Source organism: Dermacentor andersoni, chromosome 3, assembly GCF_023375885.2.
Source record: "Dermacentor andersoni chromosome 3, qqDerAnde1_hic_scaffold, whole genome shotgun sequence".
Lineage (NCBI taxonomy): Eukaryota > Metazoa > Arthropoda > Arachnida > Ixodida > Ixodidae > Dermacentor > Dermacentor andersoni.
In genome coordinates this window covers 94393093-94414153 of record NC_092816.1, presented here as the reverse complement: position 1 = coordinate 94414153, position 21061 = coordinate 94393093, and the positions used below count along the sequence as shown (strand labels likewise).

At 42.2% G+C, this 21061-nt stretch overlaps 1 protein-coding gene and 1 long non-coding RNA gene across 2 annotated transcripts in view; one reads left to right on the top strand and one right to left on the bottom strand.

The window, feature by feature from the left end:
* On the top strand, positions 1–15455 carry LOC129387537 (uncharacterized). Its single transcript, XR_008614702.1, has 2 exons — positions 1–3041; positions 13829–15455. It is a non-coding gene; the product is annotated as an uncharacterized lncRNA (long non-coding RNA).
* LOC126542112 (protein MTO1 homolog, mitochondrial) overlaps positions 1–21061 on the bottom strand; it is a 38137-nt gene that overhangs the window by 15189 nt on the left and 1887 nt on the right. Inside the window, exons 4-11 of the mRNA XM_050189105.3 lie at positions 20887–20942; positions 20627–20780; positions 18259–18435; positions 16079–16191; positions 11815–11927; positions 10285–10358; positions 8719–8835; positions 3243–3373 (exon numbers count right to left, since the gene is read on the bottom strand). Of these exons, the coding sequence (XP_050045062.1) occupies positions 3243–3373; positions 8719–8835; positions 10285–10358; positions 11815–11927; positions 16079–16191; positions 18259–18435; positions 20627–20780; positions 20887–20942 (935 nt within the window). The remainder of the gene's footprint in view (positions 1–3242; positions 3374–8718; positions 8836–10284; positions 10359–11814; positions 11928–16078; positions 16192–18258; positions 18436–20626; positions 20781–20886; positions 20943–21061) is intronic.

Sequence of the window (21061 nt, the reverse complement as noted above, 5' to 3'; positions counted from 1 at the left end):
CAGTCCACTGTGAGTGAGTGAAAATCACTCAAGGCTTGCCTGCATGTGGCTTGTGAAAAATTAAGTGTCTGACGTCCCAAAGTAACACGGAAGCCACAAGAGGCACCAGAGCTTGCAGATTAATTGTGACTGCCTGGGTTTCCTTACTGCGCTCTTTAGTCCAAGTTAGGTGGGCATTTGTACATTGTGCCCATGTTAGAATGAGGTTGGCTCAGTTGGAAATGAAAACCCTGACTTCATGGGTTTCTAAGAAAATTGGGTAGGCTGTATCGGGGATGCAGCCACAGTGGGGTACACGAAATCTCTTGTGCATGCTGCAGAGAGTGTGTGGGCACTAGGGTACAGAAATTATATAACCAGACGCGCAAGTGACACTTGTACATGCATTGCATAGCTTATGGTACAGCTAGTGAAGGCCCGGTGGTGTAATCTTGCAGTCATGCTCACTCCCTGCTCATAGTGGGCCAGCTGTGGCCAAAGGGGGCGGGCACGAATTGGCATCTCTCTGTCTTGCTGCCCAAGTCTCTTCACGCCATTTCTGAGCCCTACGTGTTGAATACGGCGGCATTATAGCCGAGCAACCATAAAATTTCTGCAACAAATTGCACACCTATGAGCCTTACTAATAAGCACAGGTCTGAGTTTGATGAGTTACACCTACTATAGCAGAGTGAGCTCTCGCCAATGCGACCACTCCTGCTCAAATAGACAAGTGTATTGCTGGGCTCCGCCTCTTTGAATGCCAAGTGAGAGGCTGAATTTAGCACTGATTGCTTCATGCGTGCTGCAAGAACGCCTCCATCTGTGCATGTGACACACACATGATCGAGTAATGGCTTCTGTCCTCTACACAACAACAAAGTAAAGTGTCTGGGTAGTACGGTTGCAAAGATGTAAGCAATAATTAGTATTACGTGTTTCTGTCACATTTCATTACATACATGTAATGTTGCATGTGGTTTTAGCAAGTGACCCCCTATGCTGACTGAAATGGGAGGCATCTCACGTCAAAAGATCAGCGTGATTAGTCGTCACCACATGATGTGCAGAATGCTTCACAGGATCCGCAGTGTTGGAATTAATGATGGCATCACATGTACTGCCCTTCTAATTGCCCTTTATTCCATCCTGCCTGCCATCTTCCTCCTAGCATCACTCCATGCTGGAAGCTGAAACTGCATCAGCTGCACTGCAGCAATCCATTGCCTTCCATGCAAACACTGCTCAATTGCACCGCTGACCTCTTCTCATAGTACCAAACTCACGGGGTGGGTACCTCGAAGAAAAAAGAAACAGGCGGCCGGTATGAAATGAGTCCATTTCATTCGCCTGCGCTTCATGCTAAAGCATGCTTGCAGCATACCCTGGATTTGTGTAAGCGCAGGTGTTGTGCACGAGATGTCAGGTTCGTTCAGCATGCGCACATGGCTGGCAGGTTACCGCAGTCATCCAATTAAAAAAGTGCAGGGCAAGCATAATGAACTGTACAATGAGTCAGAGAACTTGTTGCTCACAAGGGCTAATTCTTTTGAGTGCTGCAGAGTATTTTGACAGAAAGTGCTGGTGCAGTTCAGTGGCCTGTAAACGTCGAGCACATGTTCATCTAGTGAACAAAACCACAAATGGTTGAGCCGAGATTTAAAAGTGTCGGAGCAGTGAAGTAGCAAGACACCAAGCACAACGATGATTTCGTAGCATGCACATCAAAGGGCATGCGCATAGCTGGAATAAGTCAGTGTGGTGACTTTGAGAAAAAGAAGAAGAAAAAAAAGCACAGTGTGCAGATGTGCTTATTCCACATAAGCTTTGTGACCAACCACAACTGTCCAAAAGAGGCCAAATTCTGGCCACGCAAGGAGAATTCTTAGAAAATTTCACAATATTGCCTCTTTTACATGGCTCTAAGGAATGCAAAATCCATAAAACTTGACCTTCCCTTGCTTGATCAGGCTTCACGCATGCAGCTTCCAGTGGCAGTTATGTTCCTGGTTGTCCCACTTGTTATATTTTGCTATTGTGTGACCTTATTTATTGTTTGGCATATTACTGCAACTTCTTTTCTTTTTTACTTGAGTGCCACACACAGACACACGCAACAACAACAAAAAATAAACCTGACCACATAGAATCGTCTTTGTCCTGGTGACATTGCAAGGCATCAGGGTCTAGTAGATTTATATTCGTTCGTCATGAGTAGATTCAATTATTCTGTAAACTCGGATGTGCGTGAAAGTTATAACATGTACCAATGAGTTTCTGTAAAAGGCCAAAAGTGAAGCTCCCTAATTTTATCTTAAAAATCCTAGTAAGTTAATATTAATTAATGAATTTTACATCCTGAAGCTTAGACCTCATCTAGTACGATGGGCACCATACAAAATAACTCCTAATCAGCATGGACCACCTGGAAAACTTTTCACACAGGCATCTTTGTGCTCAATGGTATGTGACTACTACACATTGATTAAATGAAAAAGATGGCGAATAGCACACAGACTCATCGGCCATGCCAACTATGCAGCCACTTTCTTTTTTAGTGTGCTGAGGAGATGAAAAGTGTGCTACAAAAGAACTGCCAGACAGATTTGCAGGGCAACTTCACAGCAAAGGGCTGTTGAAGGTTCCCAACAGGCTTTTTGTTTTCGCAGTGCATGCATAATAAACACTGTCTATTGTGTTGCCCTTGGGAAGGAGAGAGCACAGGATCATGTAGCCGAACAGGACAGGAACATACTATTAGCATATTAAAAAAAAAGTGCTAGAAGGATCAGAGGAACCGATGGACTTGATTCTTTAGTAACAACCAGATGAAGTTAAGGAAAGTAACTGCAGAAATAACTTTGAATGAGGGACAAACTTGCGATAAGCTCTATATTCTTAATGAAGGAGAAGGGAAATGAAAGTGGGAAGAAAAGACAACTTGCTGTCAGTAAGAGCAGGAGCGTGTGATGCTCTACCTAACAGGGTACACAGCAGTGGCTGCCCTCTGTCCACCTGGTTCAGTATTAGCTTGATGAACGCAGCTGGCTTCATAAAGAAAGGTGAGTGTCTTTTATGTCCCATTCTTTTGAGCAAAGGAATCTAACGGCTGAAACCATTAAGCATAAAAATATTTGCTAATACACAATGCTTTCATTCTTTATGTCAGTAAGCCATAGGCAACAACAGCCTTAATAGACATATGGAAAGAATGGAAACAATGTCGGCTTATACATCAGCACTTGTAAACAGCTGATGCCCACCTGAGATGCGGCCTCTTCATAGCCAGTTGTGCCATTAATTTGACCAGCCAGGAATAAGCCTGGCACTTTCTTTGTTTCCAATGTTGGTTTAATCTGACGTGGGTCAATAAAGTCATATTCCACACCATAGCCTAGAGGAGAAGAAAGAGAAGGTGATTATCGTTTTCTTTTCTTTTCACTTATTTTTCTGTTCAGATTCATGCAAACTATACAGAAGAAGTTCAGCAATATCTGATAATACAGTGATATTAAAATAGACAAAGAACTTGGAGATTGCATTAAAGGTGACCGAGCTCTTAATTAGTAATGCCATTGTATAAGAAGGAAAATAGAGAGTGGCATTAAAAAAAAAAAATAACTGTCACTTGGGCATTCTATATAAGAAATTTATACGGTCAAAGTTCTAAAGTTAGCACCCAAAAAGTATACAGTGTATTAGAACAGTTAAGGTAACTAATTTTCATGAGAACCCAATCTTCATGATTTTAATGAGCGGCCCAGGTTTCGCAACGAGATGCTGCTTTGAATAATCTGTACTTGGATCACAACCCACACTTGTTTCTTCCGTCTATGTGAAATTTAGTGCCTGAAAATTATTACTATATTTAAGACTGGGCTGAAATGGCAAATGAAATATCATTTACAGTAGCCTTTAAAGAGGCCCGGAACCACTTTTTATCAATAATGAGAAATGCATTTGAAGTTAAAATAGACTATTTCAAAATACTTTGCCGCAAAAAGCACTTCAATGAGTTTAGCAGAAGCAGAGTTATTGGCAATCAAACATTCCCTAAGCGGTGCTTCCGCTCCTTCTTTAATGACTTGTACTGGCCGGACAGGCCGCCATTGGAATATGAACCTGGCAACGTTTAACGCTAGAACGTTATCTAGTGAGGCGAGTCTAGCAGTGCTATTGGAGGAATTAGAGGGCAGTAAATGGGATATAATAGGGCTCAGTGAAGTTAGGAGGCCAAAAGAAGCATATACAGTGCTAAAAAGCGGGCACGTCCTGTGCTACCGGGGCTTAGCAGAGAGACGAGAACTAGGAGTCGGATTCCTGATTAATAAGAACATAGCTGGTAACATACAGGAATTCTATAGCATTAACGAGAGGGTGGCATGTCTTGTTGTGAAACTTAATAAGAGGTACAAAATGAAGGTTGTACAGGTCTACGCCCCTACATCTAGTCATGATGACCAGGAAGTCGAAAGCTTCTATGAAGACGTGGAATCGGCGATGGGTAAGGTCAAAACAAAGTACAATATACTGATGGGCGATTTCAATGCCAGGGTAGGCAAGAAGCAGGCCGGAGACAAGTCAGTGGGGGAATATGGCATAGGCTCTAGGAATAGCAGAGGAGAGTTATTAGTAGAGTTTGCAGAACAGAATAATATGCGGATAATGAATACCTTTTTCCGCAAGCGGGTTAGCCGAAAGTGGACGTGGAGGAGCCCGAAAGGTGAGACTAGAAATGAAATCAACTTTATACTCTGCGCGAACCCTGGCATCATACAAGATGTAGACGTGCTCGGCAAGGTGCGCTGCAGTGACCATAGGATGGCAAGAACTCGAATTAGCCTTGACTTGAGGAGGGAACGGAAGAAACTGGTACATAAGAAACCAATCAATGAGTTAGCGGTAAGAGGGAAACTAGAGGAATTCCGGATCAAGCTACAGAACAGGTATTCGGCTTTAACCCAGGAAGAGGACCATAGTGTTGAAGCAATGAACGACAATCTTATGGGCATCATTAAGGAGTGCGCAATAGAAGTCGGTGGTAACGCCGTTAAACAGGAAACCAGTAAGCTATCGCAGGAGACGAAAGATCTGATCAAGAAACGCCAATGTATGAAAGCCTCTAACCCTACAGCTAGAATAGAACTGGCAGAACTTTCTAAGTTCATCAACAAGCGTAAGACAGCGGACATAAGGAACTATAATATGGATAGAATTGAACAGGCTCTCAGGAACGGAGGAAGCCTAAAAGCAGTAAAGAAGAAACTAGGAATAGGCAAGAATCAGATGAGAATCCGGCAATATCGTTACTAATATGGATGAGATAGTTCAAGTGGCTGAAGAGTTTTATAGAGATTTATACAGTACCAGTAACACCCACGACGATAAGGTGAGAGAGAATAGTCTAGAGGAACTTGAAATCCCACAAGTAACACCGGAAGAGGTAAAGAACGCCTTGGGAGCTATGCAAAGGGGGAAGGCAGCTGGGGAGGATCAGGTAACAGCAGATTTGTTGAAGGATGGTGGGAACACTGTCCTAGAAAGGTTGGCCGCCCTATATACACAATGCCTCATGACCTCGAACGTACCGGAATCTTGGAAGAACGCTAACATAATCCTAATCCATAAGAAAGGGGACGCCAAAGACTTGAAAAATTATAGACCGATCAGCTTACTGTCCGTTGCCTACAAAGTATTTACTAAGGTAATAGCAAATAGAATCAGGAATACCTTAGACTTCTGTCAACCAAAGGACCAGGCAGGATTCCGTAAAGGCTACTCAACAATAGACCATATTCACACTATTAATCAGGGGATAGAGAAATGTGCGGAATATAACCAACCCTTATATATAGCCTTCATTAATTACGAAAAAGCATTTGATTCAGTCGAAACCTCAGCAGTCATGAAGGCACTACGGAATCAGGGTGTAGATGAGCCATATGTAAAGATACTGGAAGCTATCTATAGCGGTTCCACAGCCACCGTAATCCTCCACAAAGAAAGCAACAAAATCCCAATAAAGAATGGCGTCAGACAGGGAGATACGATATCTCCAATGCTATTCACAGCATGTTTACAGGAGGTATTCAGAGACCTGGAGTGGGAAGAATTGGGGATAAAAGTTGATGGAGAATACCTTAGCAACTTGCGATTCGCTGATGATATTGCCTTGCTTAGTAACTCAGGGGACCAACTGCAATGCATGCTTATACTGACCTGGAAAGGCAAAGCCGAAGAGTGGGTCTGAAAATTAATCTACAGAAAACTAAAGTAATGTTTAACAGTCTCGGAAGAGAACAGCAGTTTACGATAGGCAGCGAGGCACTGGAAGTGGTAAGGGAATACATCTACTTAGGGCAGGTAGTGACCACGGATCCGGATCATGAGACTGAAATAACCAGAAGAATAAGAATGGGCTGGGGTGCGTTTGGCAGGCATTCTCAAATCATGAACAGCAGGTTGCCACTATCCCTCAAGAGGAAAGTGTATAACAGCTGTGTCTTACCAGTACTCACCTACGGGGCAGAAACCTGGAGGCTTACGAAAAGGGTTCTGCTGAAATTGAGGACGACGCAACGAGCCATGGAAAGAACAATGATAGGTGTAACGTTAAGGGATAAGAAAAGAGCAGATTGGGTGAGGGAACAAACGCGGGTAAATGACATCTTAGTTGAAATCAAGAAAAAGAAATGGGCATGGGCCGGACATGTAATGAGGAGGGAAGATAACCGATGGTCATTAAGGGTTACGGACTGGATTCCAAGGGAAGGGAAGCGTAGTAGGGGGCGGCAGAAAGTTAGGTGGCCGGATGACATTAAGACGTTTGCAGGGACAACATGGCCACAATTAGTACATGACCGGGGTAGTTGGAGAAGTATGGGAGAGGCCTTTGCCCTGCAGTGGGCGCAACTAGGCTGATGATGATGATGACGATGACTGCAAAGGCTACAGTGGAGTGGGGCTTGCCCACAATGCTCCACCTACTGAACATCGCCGCAGTGCGCAGTTCAAATTTGATTGATTGATTGATTGATTGATTCTTTATTGGTTTATCACATATGCATGTGATAATACATGATTTTGGATGTTCACATGGACACCACTACTTCTGATTTTGACACCTACAACGCAAATGTGGTTGTCCTCAGCGAGCTTCTGTGTGCTCAGCCAGTGGACTTGCCATGGCATCCCCGCGGCATTTGCATTGTCTATGCTAAGTAGCAGACTGCAGCTACATGCAACTGTCATGTGCACGTGCAGCGTCTGCTTTGTGCACGACAAGGCTTGAGTGCGCGCTTGCGCTCATGTGCTCCAGTCTGACCGTGCTATTTGGTGCAGACCGGCTTTGTCCTGCACCATCTTGACATCCGACTTGGGCATTTTGAAGCGCTCTCAACAGCTCAATACGAAGCGAAGTCTGCCAATGCGTCTAACCAGGAGCGGCCAGGAGTGATCGTGCACTGGCAAGCATGAATGTGGTTTGACCTTAAGTTTCGCGTGGTTCAAGGCTAACTGATCAGAGTTCAAAACTAGTCAAAACTAGCGAGACTTCAAGGCTATGACATCGATAAGCAGGGTGGGTGGCCAAAGTTTAATTTCTACGTGGGCGGCTGCAGCCAAGCGTGAGCAGACGATAGTTGGCTTCTTCTGGAATTACGTAATTATTATCGACATTCGAAAGCAGATTTTTGTTTACTTCAGCTTGTTTATTAAACTGCATCAGTAAATATACACAGTAACAGTAGGAAGAAGAGCACTGATCCAAACACCCTTCTTGATTGATGTCAACTATTGGCCAATAGCAGCCGCATATGGAAATGTGTTCTATTACGAAATAAAGCATCCAGAAAAGAGTGAGGAGCAGGCTTATGTTGAAAAATGAGAACTTGAGAAAAAGGTGATTTCGCACTCCGCTTGCGAGCTCTTCGCGCCGCGTACGATTGCAAAAGTTGGCTGAGATGTTCACAACAGCTTATGCTATCTGCGGACTGTGTTTTTTCAACAAGCTCAAGGTGTGCTTCAGGACTCCTTTAAGACATTCAGTAGCTGGTGGCTTCTAAAGGAATAAAGCTCCCCAGGAGCGTAACAAATTTGAATATGTAAGCAGCAGCAGCAAGAAACCATAGGTGATCCAACATGAAAATAGGTGGCTGTTGGCAAGACAAGAAAAAGAAAACAAAGGACTCCACTGATCTCTGTGACACAGAACTAATTTACTGCAACAGGAGCATTCCTTCACAGCAGACATTGTCATCTTCTCAAGAACAACTTTGTGATTCACAGAGTGTTATCCTTGTTAGCTACAGTATTACCTGTGGCAGTCTCAGAAATACGTACATGTATGTGTCTACACTCTCAGCGTCTCCATGGAGTGCAGAAACCCACGCAAATTACCAAACACTAGAGGTGCACGATAGCACAGTAGTTAGCACGCACAGCTCCCAAATGTAGACTGCAGCGAGAGCACAAGTTTGATCTAATGTGGCGGCAGCAGGAAAAGTTTTGTTTTTCTCCCCATGTGGCAGGTTTGAAGCTGACATGGCCTGACAATGACGAGAATGCGATAATGATGACTCGACGCTGACAGCTGTCAACCTTGGCATAACAGAAGGGACAGATGAACGCAGCAAACCCAATTTTGTGGTTCTGACTGCTGTTGCAGTAAAATGAATGCAGAATTTCCTTGAAAGGTTGCGAGCCACGGGACCAGTCTGCACCTGGCAAAGTACTACACACCTGGTCTGATCATTTCCACACTGTGGCAGCCTGGCAAGCACCGAACCAGCTTCAGCTGGACATCGGCAGGCAAGGTGCAGGAGATGCCATTGGGATAGATGATGTGGGTGTCCAGGCCTGCAGTGACAGAAATTCCAGACCAATGAAGGAACATGCACCAGCTTCATGCCAAAGAAATCCTGCCTTTATCTGAAATTACCAGCAAAGGGTTAGGTATTTTGGGTACGATAGTATCAGAACGTGTCCTCTGATATGCACCTGCAATGTCAGTGCATAGCAACAACTGAATATAAACTGCAGTTAAAAGCTTTAATTGTTTCTAACCTAATCTTAACAACACAAAAAGCAGAAGGGCTTACTTAGCACACCTAGCAGTGAACCTCATGTTAAACAACTGTGTTGCCAAAGAAATGTTTTCGTCATTTAACGTTAATGAATATGTTTAAATTGGCAGTCTTATATATTACTGCGCATCTTAACATGCCATTACAATCTTACTTGAATTAATCATACAAATGCTATTACATTGACCTCGGAAGATACGAACCTCCAGTATTCATGTTCATACCATAAGGTACAGTGCGGTCCACGCTTAAAAGGAACACATCTAACTGTTAATCGGGCTAATGTGACTGTGGCATCACTCAATTTTATCAGGAAAAACATGCCTGGTATGATGTGCTAAGCAGCCATCCATGCATGGAAAATAATCTGTAAACCTTCAAGTGCCACATCTTAGCTGTAGTATAAATGATGGAATACTAATTACGTGTTCCCTTAACGAGTGGATGGTATTGTACATGCAGTCATAACACTGCATGAGTAGTAGCAGTAGTGGTAAAGAAACAACAGCATGCTAGGATATTGCCGTTAAGGACAAAATGTTAGCAACGTGGTGGCAGAAGTGCAAAAGAAAAATGTACCAGCAAAGGCACCCACAGTGAGCACTCATTATATATAAGTCAAACCTTGATATAATAATGAACATGAATATATGATGAATTATTAGATAAAGTAAACAACATTTTGTTGACCATGCTTTGTTTCAGTGAATATTGTACTGTTACAGCAAAAGTGAGAATGCAAGATAATATTGGCTACAGCGAAGCAAGTACTTGTTCACTTGCAGCTCAAAATGCGCATTCTGCTAGAAAATGTAAAATGCCACCACTCGGCAAAAGAAACTTGAAGTGGCACATTCTAGGTGTGCATTTGCATTTTGCTCGACAGCTTGGCTTGGCTGGTCCACAGAACCACGGATTGTGACCACACAATCCGTGTGATCACATGGATTGTATGGTTGCAGGCTAACGACGACACCGAGCACCATTTATAATTTAGCATTGTTCATCTGTCACCTACTAGCACTGCAAGCTGCCGAGCGGTTGTCAGAGGTATTAAACTCGAGCTTCTTTCTCATAATTCCAACTGACATTATTTTCGCCAATGCTTATCACATATCTCGAAAGCAATTTCATGTTGGAAGTGCCTTTGTTATAAAGAGGTTCAAATGAACTGTGCTACGTCATTGTGGAGCAAAACGCATTGGCATTTGTATATACTTGCCTTCAGGCTCCAGCCAGACTTGATGGCAGCGCCCTTTGAAACGAAGCACCTTGGACTCTATGGATGGGCAGTACCTGTACACCGTCAGAACCAAGTAGCATCTACATTTAGTTACACGTGCTAAGCACTATAAGTAAAGCAGGCAGTTTTCATTTCTAGTGTATTTTTGCTCATCCGTTTATAAAGGCTACATTCAAAACGTAATGAAAACAAGGAACATATCGGTGCTGTAAAGCAAGTCTCAACCCAATTGCCAAGTTGTATGGCATTTTGACTGTAATGCCTAGGCTAAAAATGCGTTTTAAGATACACCGCATTAGCAGTGTGAACACCTTCATGTGGCCAGGAGAGACGAGCAGTATAGTTGATGACTGGGCTGGTTATTGCACCAATAATTAATGAATCAATTGCTGTTTGATTCTTTCACTAAGGGCACAAGCTTTTGTGCCTGTGCCAGAATCTTGAACCAATTATTGATGCCTGCATAGCAAACTTAAGTGACGATGATGACAATGGGAGCAGCTCAAATAAAAAATCAGTAGATACTGAAAGACAGCTTCATAAGTGTCACCAGATGTGCATTTCTATATTGTGGCTCGCAGTCCCATGAGCTTAAAGCTATGATAACTCTTTGTGGCAGCACTCCTTTAATTGCATGCACTAAGATAGCACCTGATAAATACAAAAACTAGGAAAAATGATTGTACTTTAATTTTTTTCTCACACTTCTTAGCACACTACTTAGTGGAGCTGTTCTCTGAGATTGGTTTTCATGAGTCAAGCGTGCTTTGAAAAACAAAAATGCTTCAGAAGATATGCACCTGTCTGCTTTCTGGAAGCGCTATCATGTCACCATGTGGTTGGTTCTTTTCAACTGTTTCTTGACAGCGACAATTTAGGTTAGATGAACTTCTGAACTGGTTGCGTGTTTCCAAGAGCACTGCACGTGAAACAGTCGATCTAGCTCCTGTCGTTGAAACAGCATTCAAAGTTCAGGTGTGGAGTTCACATTTGCCGATAAAACAAAATACTCCAAAACGCTCTAAATTTTTTGCCTGTTTTGGTCCTGCCTGCTTTTTATGAAGCTAAAGATGCGAAACAGAGTCAAACTTCATTACACAATGTCACATCTTACATGAAAGTACCTTGGTTACATCTGATATTCAATATAAGCATGCATGCTGATATCAGAGAAGAAATCAGCAAATTTTAGATTTACTCCATTATGCCCACAAATCTGTGACACCCGTGTTTGCTATATCAAGGTTTGACATGAAACTAAACTTTCAGTGCACAGAATTAATTCGAGTTAGAAAGGGATAAATTGGCAAAAGAATTGCATATGGGTATGCTATGAGCATGCTGGCATGAGAAAACAGCTGTTGATTCAGTGAGCTTCTGGCGGGAGCTGAAGATGGAGTGGGCACGGATGTGGAAGTCTGTGGGGGCACCTGGCAGTTGCCAATGTGCGGGCTTTCTTTTGCAACATGGTGGCATGCAGAGGAAGCGAAAGTTGCCAGAAATGCGCACCTTGGTCCAGTAACCTCTTCTTTGACATGTCTGTCAAGGTGGAGATTGTCAAGCACAAGTTTGTCCACCTCCGGTGTTGTTTCTGTCAGGTGCATGGGCACCTGGTCCTCAGCCTATGGAGCGGAGATGAACCGAATCACAAAGGTGCAGTTGCCAGGGTCAGACAACAAATGACTGACATGCTAGCGTCATATAGTATAGCATGCCAGGTGCCTGCAGACCACATCTCCACACACTGGCGAGCAATAAATTGATTTGGTAAGACTTCACGAGGATCGCTTGGTGGGCTAGTTGGTAAAGCATCCTAATGGGTTAACAGCGCACACAGACGGGGACGGAGTGAAGAACGACAGGACACAGCGCTAAACTACAACTTGGCCAGTCGGGTAGGTATGTGAACGACAGGCTTAAGGAGCACAAGAATCTGGTTGAAAGACTGTCGTATAGGGCCACTTGTCATTACACTGTGGAAGTTGTATTTGTTAACCGGCCTGTGGGGGGGGGGGGTGTTGTACAGTGATTAAGAAAGAGAAGGACAAGCTGACACGTGAAGTGATTGAAGCATATGAAATCTACCGTGATAAACATAATTGCGTAAGCATGCCCTCAATGATGCTCTCAAAAGAAGAAATTGAGTATCTGGATAACGCTTCGTAAAGGGCAGAGGGCAATATGATGAGAGCCCTATTTCTTTTTATTTTGGCGTTTGGCTTTGTTAGCCTTCCCATTGGCTGTTTCAGCCTATATAGGTGTTGTTCCTTCCAATAAAGCATCAGTTGTAGTTTAGTGCTGTGTCCCGTCATTCTTCACTCTGTCCTCCTCTGTGTGCTCTGTTACCCCTTTAAGATGGTAAGACGTGTCGCAGTCACAGCCATAAGGAAATGATTACTAAAACCAATTCTGCAGAAATCATGGAAGGACGAATTGCGATTTATCTGACTGTAGTGTAGTGCTACGAGTGAACCCCCATTTTGGTGTCCTCAAGAAGGAAACTTCGCAGATGGGGAAAAACATGGGCCAGTATAGTGATCAAACATGGGACTGCTACTGCACAAATTTTCACAAAATTTACTTCAATAATCTATTTCTTTCAAGCTTCCAGCAATTTGAGTTGTCTATTTATTTATTTATTTATTTATTTATTTAAGATACCTTACAGGCCCACTTAAGGGCATTGGGTAAGGGGGGACACAAAGTAAGTGTTTCAACAGGAGTAAACAATATAAACATCAATACAGGCAGTCACAATAAGTAAAGCAAAGTTCAAAATATGTTTGTCTAGGCTAAGCTTTAGACAGCGTAAACACAGTAATATACCTCATACACACAAAAAATACAAAAATACAAGTGTGAAAAACAGGGAAGAAAAGCAGGTCAATAACATCCTTATACAATGTTTCTACAGGAAGCTTTGCAATTCTTCGCAAAAGGCATCACAATTTGTTAAGCACGCGAAGTTATCAGGAAGACTGTTCCATACGGTTATCGCACATGGCAGTGCTGATGTGTCAAATGACAGTGTATTGCCGAATATGCGCATGAAACTATGGCTATTGTTAAGGCGACGTGACGTGCGTGCTGGTACTTCAAGTGGCAACACATGAGGTTGATTACCATGAACGTATCTATGGAAAAGGCAAAGAGGACTTATCATGCGACAAGTTTCAAGTGGCTGGAGCGAAATATCTGCTTTAATCTTAGTTACGCTGCAAGTTCTGTCATAGTTACCAGTGATGAAGCGCGATGCTCTGTTTTGAATTGATTCTAGCGCATCAACTTCAACCTTGTGTAGCCATCATCTCCTAGCCTTGTGATTAGCTCAGATGGCAAGGTAGCAATTCTGGAATTAATCCTCAGACAAGGACAAATTTTTCTTTGAAAAAAAGAAATCGATTTGTGGACACCAAAATAAGTATTTTCGTAGCGTTTTAGTTAAAAGTAATTTGTCCTTCATGGTATTATGTCTCACCTACGGTGTTGACAAAGACTTGGACCACTTAATTTGTATTTGCAGATGCATTACAACTTCAAAGGCTGTCTTGAGGAATCCTCGAAACATGCCACGCGCCACGTGAATTGAGCTGCAAGATGTTCTCAGACCACGGCAGCGTAATAACTCTGAAGGCCTCGATGAGACACTGTAAATAACTTTTGTGGCAGTGCATTTTGTACGTGTGTTATGTATTAATATGGCTGTTCTTTCTTTTTCTCTCATTCCTTTTATTTCATTGATCACCATCGCAGCTAGAGTAGCATGTCAAGACTGTTGCTGAGCTAACCTCTCCAAATACCACTACACTTTCTCGCTCTCTTGTAGCATTCTGCTACAGTGAAGTGAATGGCAATTTTTCCATACATAATAAAAAAGACAGTGCAAACAAATCTCACAAGGTGGTCACTCATACTATAATACCCTCCCTGTTTTAATGTTCCTGCCACCAATGAAGCAACAGAACAGTATGGTAAAAGAACTACAGCAAGTGCCTACACGAAATAAGGACGTGGCAATTTTTTGTAATGTCACCTGCTTAGCTTTGTCAATAATTTGTAAAAATAATAAGTATTCATTAGCAAATGACCACGAAGTTCTTGCAATGTCCCCTAGTTAACATTTTAAATAATTAATAAAAATAATAATTATTCATGAGCAAACAACTATGAAGTAATATGCAGCTCTAAGAAACAAAAGTTATTGTGTGACTGGCTCGCAAGCTCACAGCACTTTACAGGCTCGATGCTTTAGCCCCCTTGCAGCAGAACATATAAAAACAATCAGGTTCAGCACTGAATGACAAATAAGAACTGCAAGGCAAGAACATGTCCACAGCAATGTCACTAATAAATGAACAACGATGAGCACTATGCAATCTTTCGAGCATTAATATTTCATGAACCCCAACGACCTTAAATTTCTCTTTGATTTTATAAAAGTGAGGGTCAAATCTTTTTCTAGCTTGATAATAAAAAGGGGAAAATAAAAAAAGCATTGAGTTGGGTTACAACAGTTAGTGTAGCTCTGAGGCATAATACATTTTTTAACCTGCCGTATATTATAACACAGGCCCTCTGCAGTGAAAAATGAGAGTAGCCCATACTACAAGTGATACATTAAAATCTAATTATGGGATTTAACATTTCAAAGCAACTCATAGGATATGAAAGGTGCCACAGTGTGGAGCTGCGGATTAATTTTACCACCTCGGGCTCTTTAGTGTGCACCTAAATCTAAGTCCAACGCACTTCGATGGGGGCGAAATGCAAGAACGCCCATTTGCCGTGCCTTGGGTTCATGTTAACGAACCCCAGGTGGTCAAAATTAATCCAGGGTACCTACAACATGCCTCATAATCAGATCATGGTTTCGGCACATAAAACCCCAGAATTTAATTTAGGAGTGTTTTTTGCATTCTGCCTCCATTGCAGTGCGACCAACGTTGCTGGAAGTCAAATTTGTGACATCGTGCTTGGCAGCAGAATGCCATAGCCACTGAGTCACCGCAGCAAGTGTGCAAAGTGAGACTGCTATCAAATACTTAAAGCTATGTTAAAGTGAGAGATTATGTTAATCTGGATTGGTAAATCCCAGTACTTGGAAGTTCAAAGTTGGTCAGTTGATCTTACTGTGAATGGGGACTTGGAAAGTCTGAAAAAAATAAATATGTAGAAGCAAGAAAACGGTGCCGACACCACTTTGGAATTACTGTACTAGCAACTTGCCTATTTTATTAATTTTGTTTCGTCAAGAAAAAGCTGTGCGGTACAAAAGCATTTAGAATACAATGTAGTTGAACGCACTGTCCCGAAATTATGCTACTAGCAGTCCTGTTCCCAGTGTGTGCTTGCTTTAGATCAGTATTGATGTCACGCGAATTTCCCTGAGCTGCCCGGTACAGTCTCAGTTTTGATGTAATGCTCTCAGCTTATGTAAAATTATTTCTGGGTACCTACATGAACTGATACGCCTCACATGTGACAGGATGTAAAGAGAAACTTCTCTGATATATTTTATTGTTGGCGAGTGTTTCAAGATTTGCACCATGAAATTTCATGGAGCTAGGCACTTACATGGGAACCTAGCTTACTACACTGTCTCTTGACATGATTTCCAGGTTCGCATGATCATGGTGGAGACTTCTAAACTACCCAGTTATGATCCTACTTCACCCAAGTACCATGTTTCTTCTTTTGCATTTTTTAGATACATATTAGCAAGTTCTTATTGTAAAGAAAGAAAGAAAGGTAAAAAAAAAAAACAATGACGAACCTCTATCCACACTCTTGAGTTGCTAAAGGAAAATGGTTCTGGTGGCTTGTCACCGTGATGTACTTCAAGGCTGGTATAGTCAATCGTTCGGCCATCCAGCCTGGGAGGAGTCCCTGTCAACAAATAACGTACAATTGACTTATGATTGATGGCAGACGAGGGACCCGACCGCAGCTGAAGAAGGTTGCGTAACTGCAAGCAAGTGGTCCGTTTGGTCAAGGCAAGCATGCACGCAGAGCGCCACAGTGGCAGCCAGCTGAGCACACAAGCTGCAGGCAGCTCTGGCACGTCTCTGCCCTGCCATAGCCAAAATCCGAGACAGCGGTGAACTCTGCCACGTCTAATGCGGCAACTCATCCTAGCTTACTGATGCACAGGGTGGCTACACCTTCTCTGATTGGCTCAAAATGCCAACACTTTGGAATTTAACAACACGGTGGGATTCGTCAGTGTCCATAGCACTTCTGCAGAGCATCCTCCCATTTCCCTTCACACGCATAGACATGCCTGGCTATGACTACAAGAATAACTTGGCCAGAAGCCGGCACAAGAGCGATGCGAAATTCCAAAGCAAACAGATGCCCAACAGTTTAGATGTAAAATGACTGCAGTCGAGCCACACTATGCACAAAACTATGACATCAAGTCATGTGATCTGCCACCCACGATCAGATTCGGCACTTTTGGTTGTCATCAGACATTAAGCGTAAAGGCCATTCTGAAAGTGCAAGCATTTGAAATACGCCATATGATAAAACAAAGCAGTGCGCTAGCTGAGAGACACCCCCACACTTGCTGCAGCAGTGACAATGTGATGCATTTCATCATTGCTATTACTGTTGTATAGTACTGTCAAACCTCAATACTGAGAACATGATTATAACAAATTGTTAGATAGCAAAGTTGGCCATGTTTTATTTCAATGAGTGCTTCAGCTGCTATAGTGCAAGCCAAAATTCACAATCAAAGACAATTTCAGTTGTGGCAAAGCAAGTATTTCTTCATTTAAAGCTCAAAGTATGTAGTCTGGCAGTAAAAATGTATACTGATGTATAAAAATGTAATATACTGAGCAAAAGGAACTAGAAATTGAGATTTCTGGATGCATGTGCATGTTTTGGCCAACAACTTGGCTTGGCTAGCCCTCAGGTGTCGGCAAGCGAACATGCCAATCCTGTGTGATTACACTGACTGCACGGTTGTAAATGAACAATGTTGCAAAATGTGTTTGTAATTTATTGTTGTTCCCGAACCATGTATTGGCACACCAAACCACTGACAAGTGATCAAAATAGACATGAAACCCTTTTTTGGCCCGTCGGAGGCATTACGCTTGCATTCTTCAGCATACACTCCAATGAAAATTTTCTTTTTGGCATCTATGCTTGTAACAAATATTTTAAAGGATTAAATTATGGAATTTCATCTGTTAAAACCCCATTCTGATTATGAGGCACGCCGTAGTGGGGGACTCCAGAAATTTGGACCACCTGGGGTTCTTTAACCTGCACCTAAATCTAAGTACACGGGTGTTTTTGCATTTCACCCCCATCGAAATGTGGCCGCCATGGCCAGGATTCAATCCCATGACCTCGTGCTTAGCAGCCCAACACCATAGCCACTGAGCAATCGCCGCTAGTTATAATAAATATTGGATACATAATGAAGGTATTTAGATGTAAGACTAGGCTTCATTATAACAAGGTCCGACTACATAATGATGCAAAACATGCGAATGCTAAAATAGTGAATGGTTGTTCTCCCAGCCAGAGTATGAGGCCCTGAAAGCCTGTATGATTTTTACTGACCATCCTATGTTAATTCTCGAGGAATGCATCAACGTAATAAACATTCTGTTTTCATCAACTTTCTACTACTCAACTTTTATATACACTGCATCAAGCACACGTTGCATTCATATTAGAACATTTCACAAAAGAGGACTCGTCGGGACTAGTTATGTTTCATCTTGTGATGACTGTACAATGGAAAACTGACAACGTAAGAAAGACATACAAAAGCAATAATGAAACTGAATAAAAGGTATAAATTACTGTAAGGACTGTATGAAAAATATAGTATAAATGAAACATGGGTGACAGAGTCCACACAAAGTGATATTTTACTAACACATGAACTCACAATGTTCAAAAAGTACCAGCTGTCTAAAGAGTAGTTACCTGTTTTTAGCCGCCCCAGTCTGAACTCTAGCTTCTCGAGTGTATGGGCAAGGCCTATGGCTGGCTTGTCACCAAGTCGTCCCGCTGGGTACGTCTCCAGACCAATGTTGATTTGCCCTCTCAGAAATGTCCCAGTTGTCAATACAACACACTGGGAATTAATTGTAGAGCGATCATCTAGAAAGAGCAACCATACCGACATGAGGCTAAGTACGTCAACATTCAAGCTTGACTATCAATACCAGAACATTCATGATCAGCAACTTCATAACACTGTATTATGGATTCGACTTAGGTTGCGATAGGTAACATTTAACAGAATTATTTCTGGGGCATTGTATTGTGGGAGCAGGCAGGCTGGCGCAACATCATGCACTGAATGGCTCATAGGCATAGCGATTGCCGGAAATTCCATAAAGGCTAGATCCACCTGCAGCCAAGAACGTCCTTCTCCTTAGGCGCAGAGACTAGCACAAGCTCATTTAAAAAGCACACCCGTTTGATACTGTTCCTTGCTGAGATACCAAAGATTTGCTCTTACTCAAGAGCAGAGGCATTGCTACTAGAAAAGAAAGGTAGATTTCGGTATTAGGTACACTCGAAAATCCTCAAGTAGTCTTTGTCCTTGGATTGCTTTAGTGAAACCAGGTTTCTAAATTATTCTCTCTTTAGAAAACCAAGCGAGACAGAAGTTGACAGCAAGATGGAGACTTGAAATGATTAGCACTGGCCAAACAAGGCAAGGGAAGTTTCAGGCTAGGAACCATGTTTCAACAAGGGGACTTGCTCTTATCAGGGCAGAGCCCGACGAAGTTGTTGCCCTGGTGAAGACAAGTCCCGTTGTCGAAAAGTTGAATCCAGTATTTTCTCCAAGTTCATCAAATTTTTGCACTGACAAAGAATCTCTTCCTGCCTGAGACATCTGTTGTTCCACTACTGCTGATTTCTCTAGGAAAGGCTTTCTGAGAAAACTGGGCAATAAATGAAGTGATATAGTGTAATCCTAAGCAAATGATGCCGGCTGGCAACCCTGCATAGTGAAACCTTAGTTTGTTCAGCAATTAGGCATGTCACGCACGCTGCTTTGAGTGTGTTGCTGATAGCTCAGTCTAGGCGGGACTCCTGGTCGAGACAAGCATCTGAGACCATGTGACTGCCTATGAGGAACTGCCAGTGTGGTGGGACCTCTGGCAACAGGCCAGTGTTGAGCTGTAATTCCCTCCAGTGAGGCATAACTGAAATGTAGGCCATTTGCAATGAGCTGCGAAGAGACTGCCTCAGCACACTTTGCACGTGCACACAGTACGAGCTCATCACGGCATATGATTTTACATACTCCCAAGGAATACTGTTGCTAAAGGGAAAAATAAGCCGAGTTATATTAGTAAGTTACCCTTCTACAACAACAAAAGCCACTCTTATCGTTACAGGAAGTTTAGTAAGCCAGAAAAGACGCAAAAAAAAATGACGCATGGCAGCACAGCCTAGGAGTGCCCGCACCAACTCTTTGTCAGTGCGAATTTAAAGAAATTAAAGTATGGCCTTCATTTTTCTCTCCTAGTAATCAACCATGTGAATAATAAAAACACATTTTAAAAGATTACTACATCGGTCTAAACTGATTCAGCATTTCTCTTTGGGGTCCCTTTAATGTATATAAAGTGCCGCATCATTCTATTGCGGAGTTCTACTCACTGTAGATACAATCATAGATGATATATTTCTTCATCTTTCCTAATTTTTAAGACACAAATTCATTCAGTTGCTTAAATGAAAAAAAAAAAAACAAGTTTTCATTGTTATTATTATCTTTTGTATTATTATAACCTTTTTCTTGCATTTTGATTTCTCATGAGTAGCTTTTTCACTGCTGAACTATGGACATTTGAAGATGTGCGCTTCATGCTGAAAGTTGCACGGCTTTGAAACATTGCCTTGTCAAGACAGAAGAAACAAAGCACGTGTTCTTATGTAAGTAGACAGGTTTCATTCAGTGGCACATTAATTGTCAATCCACATGTAACTTACAGCAGACGTAACTTGCAGCAGATTATAACGATATAATTTTATGTTTTCTTAATATTCATAAATGTTGACTATAGTGTACAAGTAAACACACAGCATTTTTTTTTGTGACCAAATGTATAACAGCCAAAACATACTTTGTTCCAAACTAGGACATTTGTGAATTCAATGCAGATGACCTATCATCTGCATGAAGTAGAATGGCAGCATACATTAGCATTAGACGAACTGAGCTGGTGGGGTAAAGATTTCCCACATTTTATAATTAAGCAATTTAAACAGAACAGCTTCAGAGAACATTATTTGTTATAAAGATTAACTGAAGGCAATACAGCCCACACACCCAAGGTGATTCCAACGCAGCACGATCCTTCCGCTGTTTCTTGCAGTACCAGATCTTCGACGGTTCCACAAAGTATTGTGAGATTTCTCTGGTTCTTCAAGTATGCCTGAATGTGCTTTTTGTACAGTCCTCGGTCTATCTGTGCCCGTGGACCCTGTAAACAAGAAACAAAAATATAAAGCTGTAAGTAACAGTTCGATTTATAGAAGCCACACAATGTGTCATTTATTTGCTATTTATTGATCAAATGAACATATTACCCAGACTGCTGGTCCTTTTCTCTTGTTCAGAACCTTGTAGCTGATCCCTGACAGATCTAAAACAGCAAAAGCAATGTAAATGTTAGATTTAATTGCTGCACTTTCGACATTCAAAGCTAGACACATAAAGTTCTGCTCACGAAGCGTGCACAGAGAAAGACAACATCGACTTAGG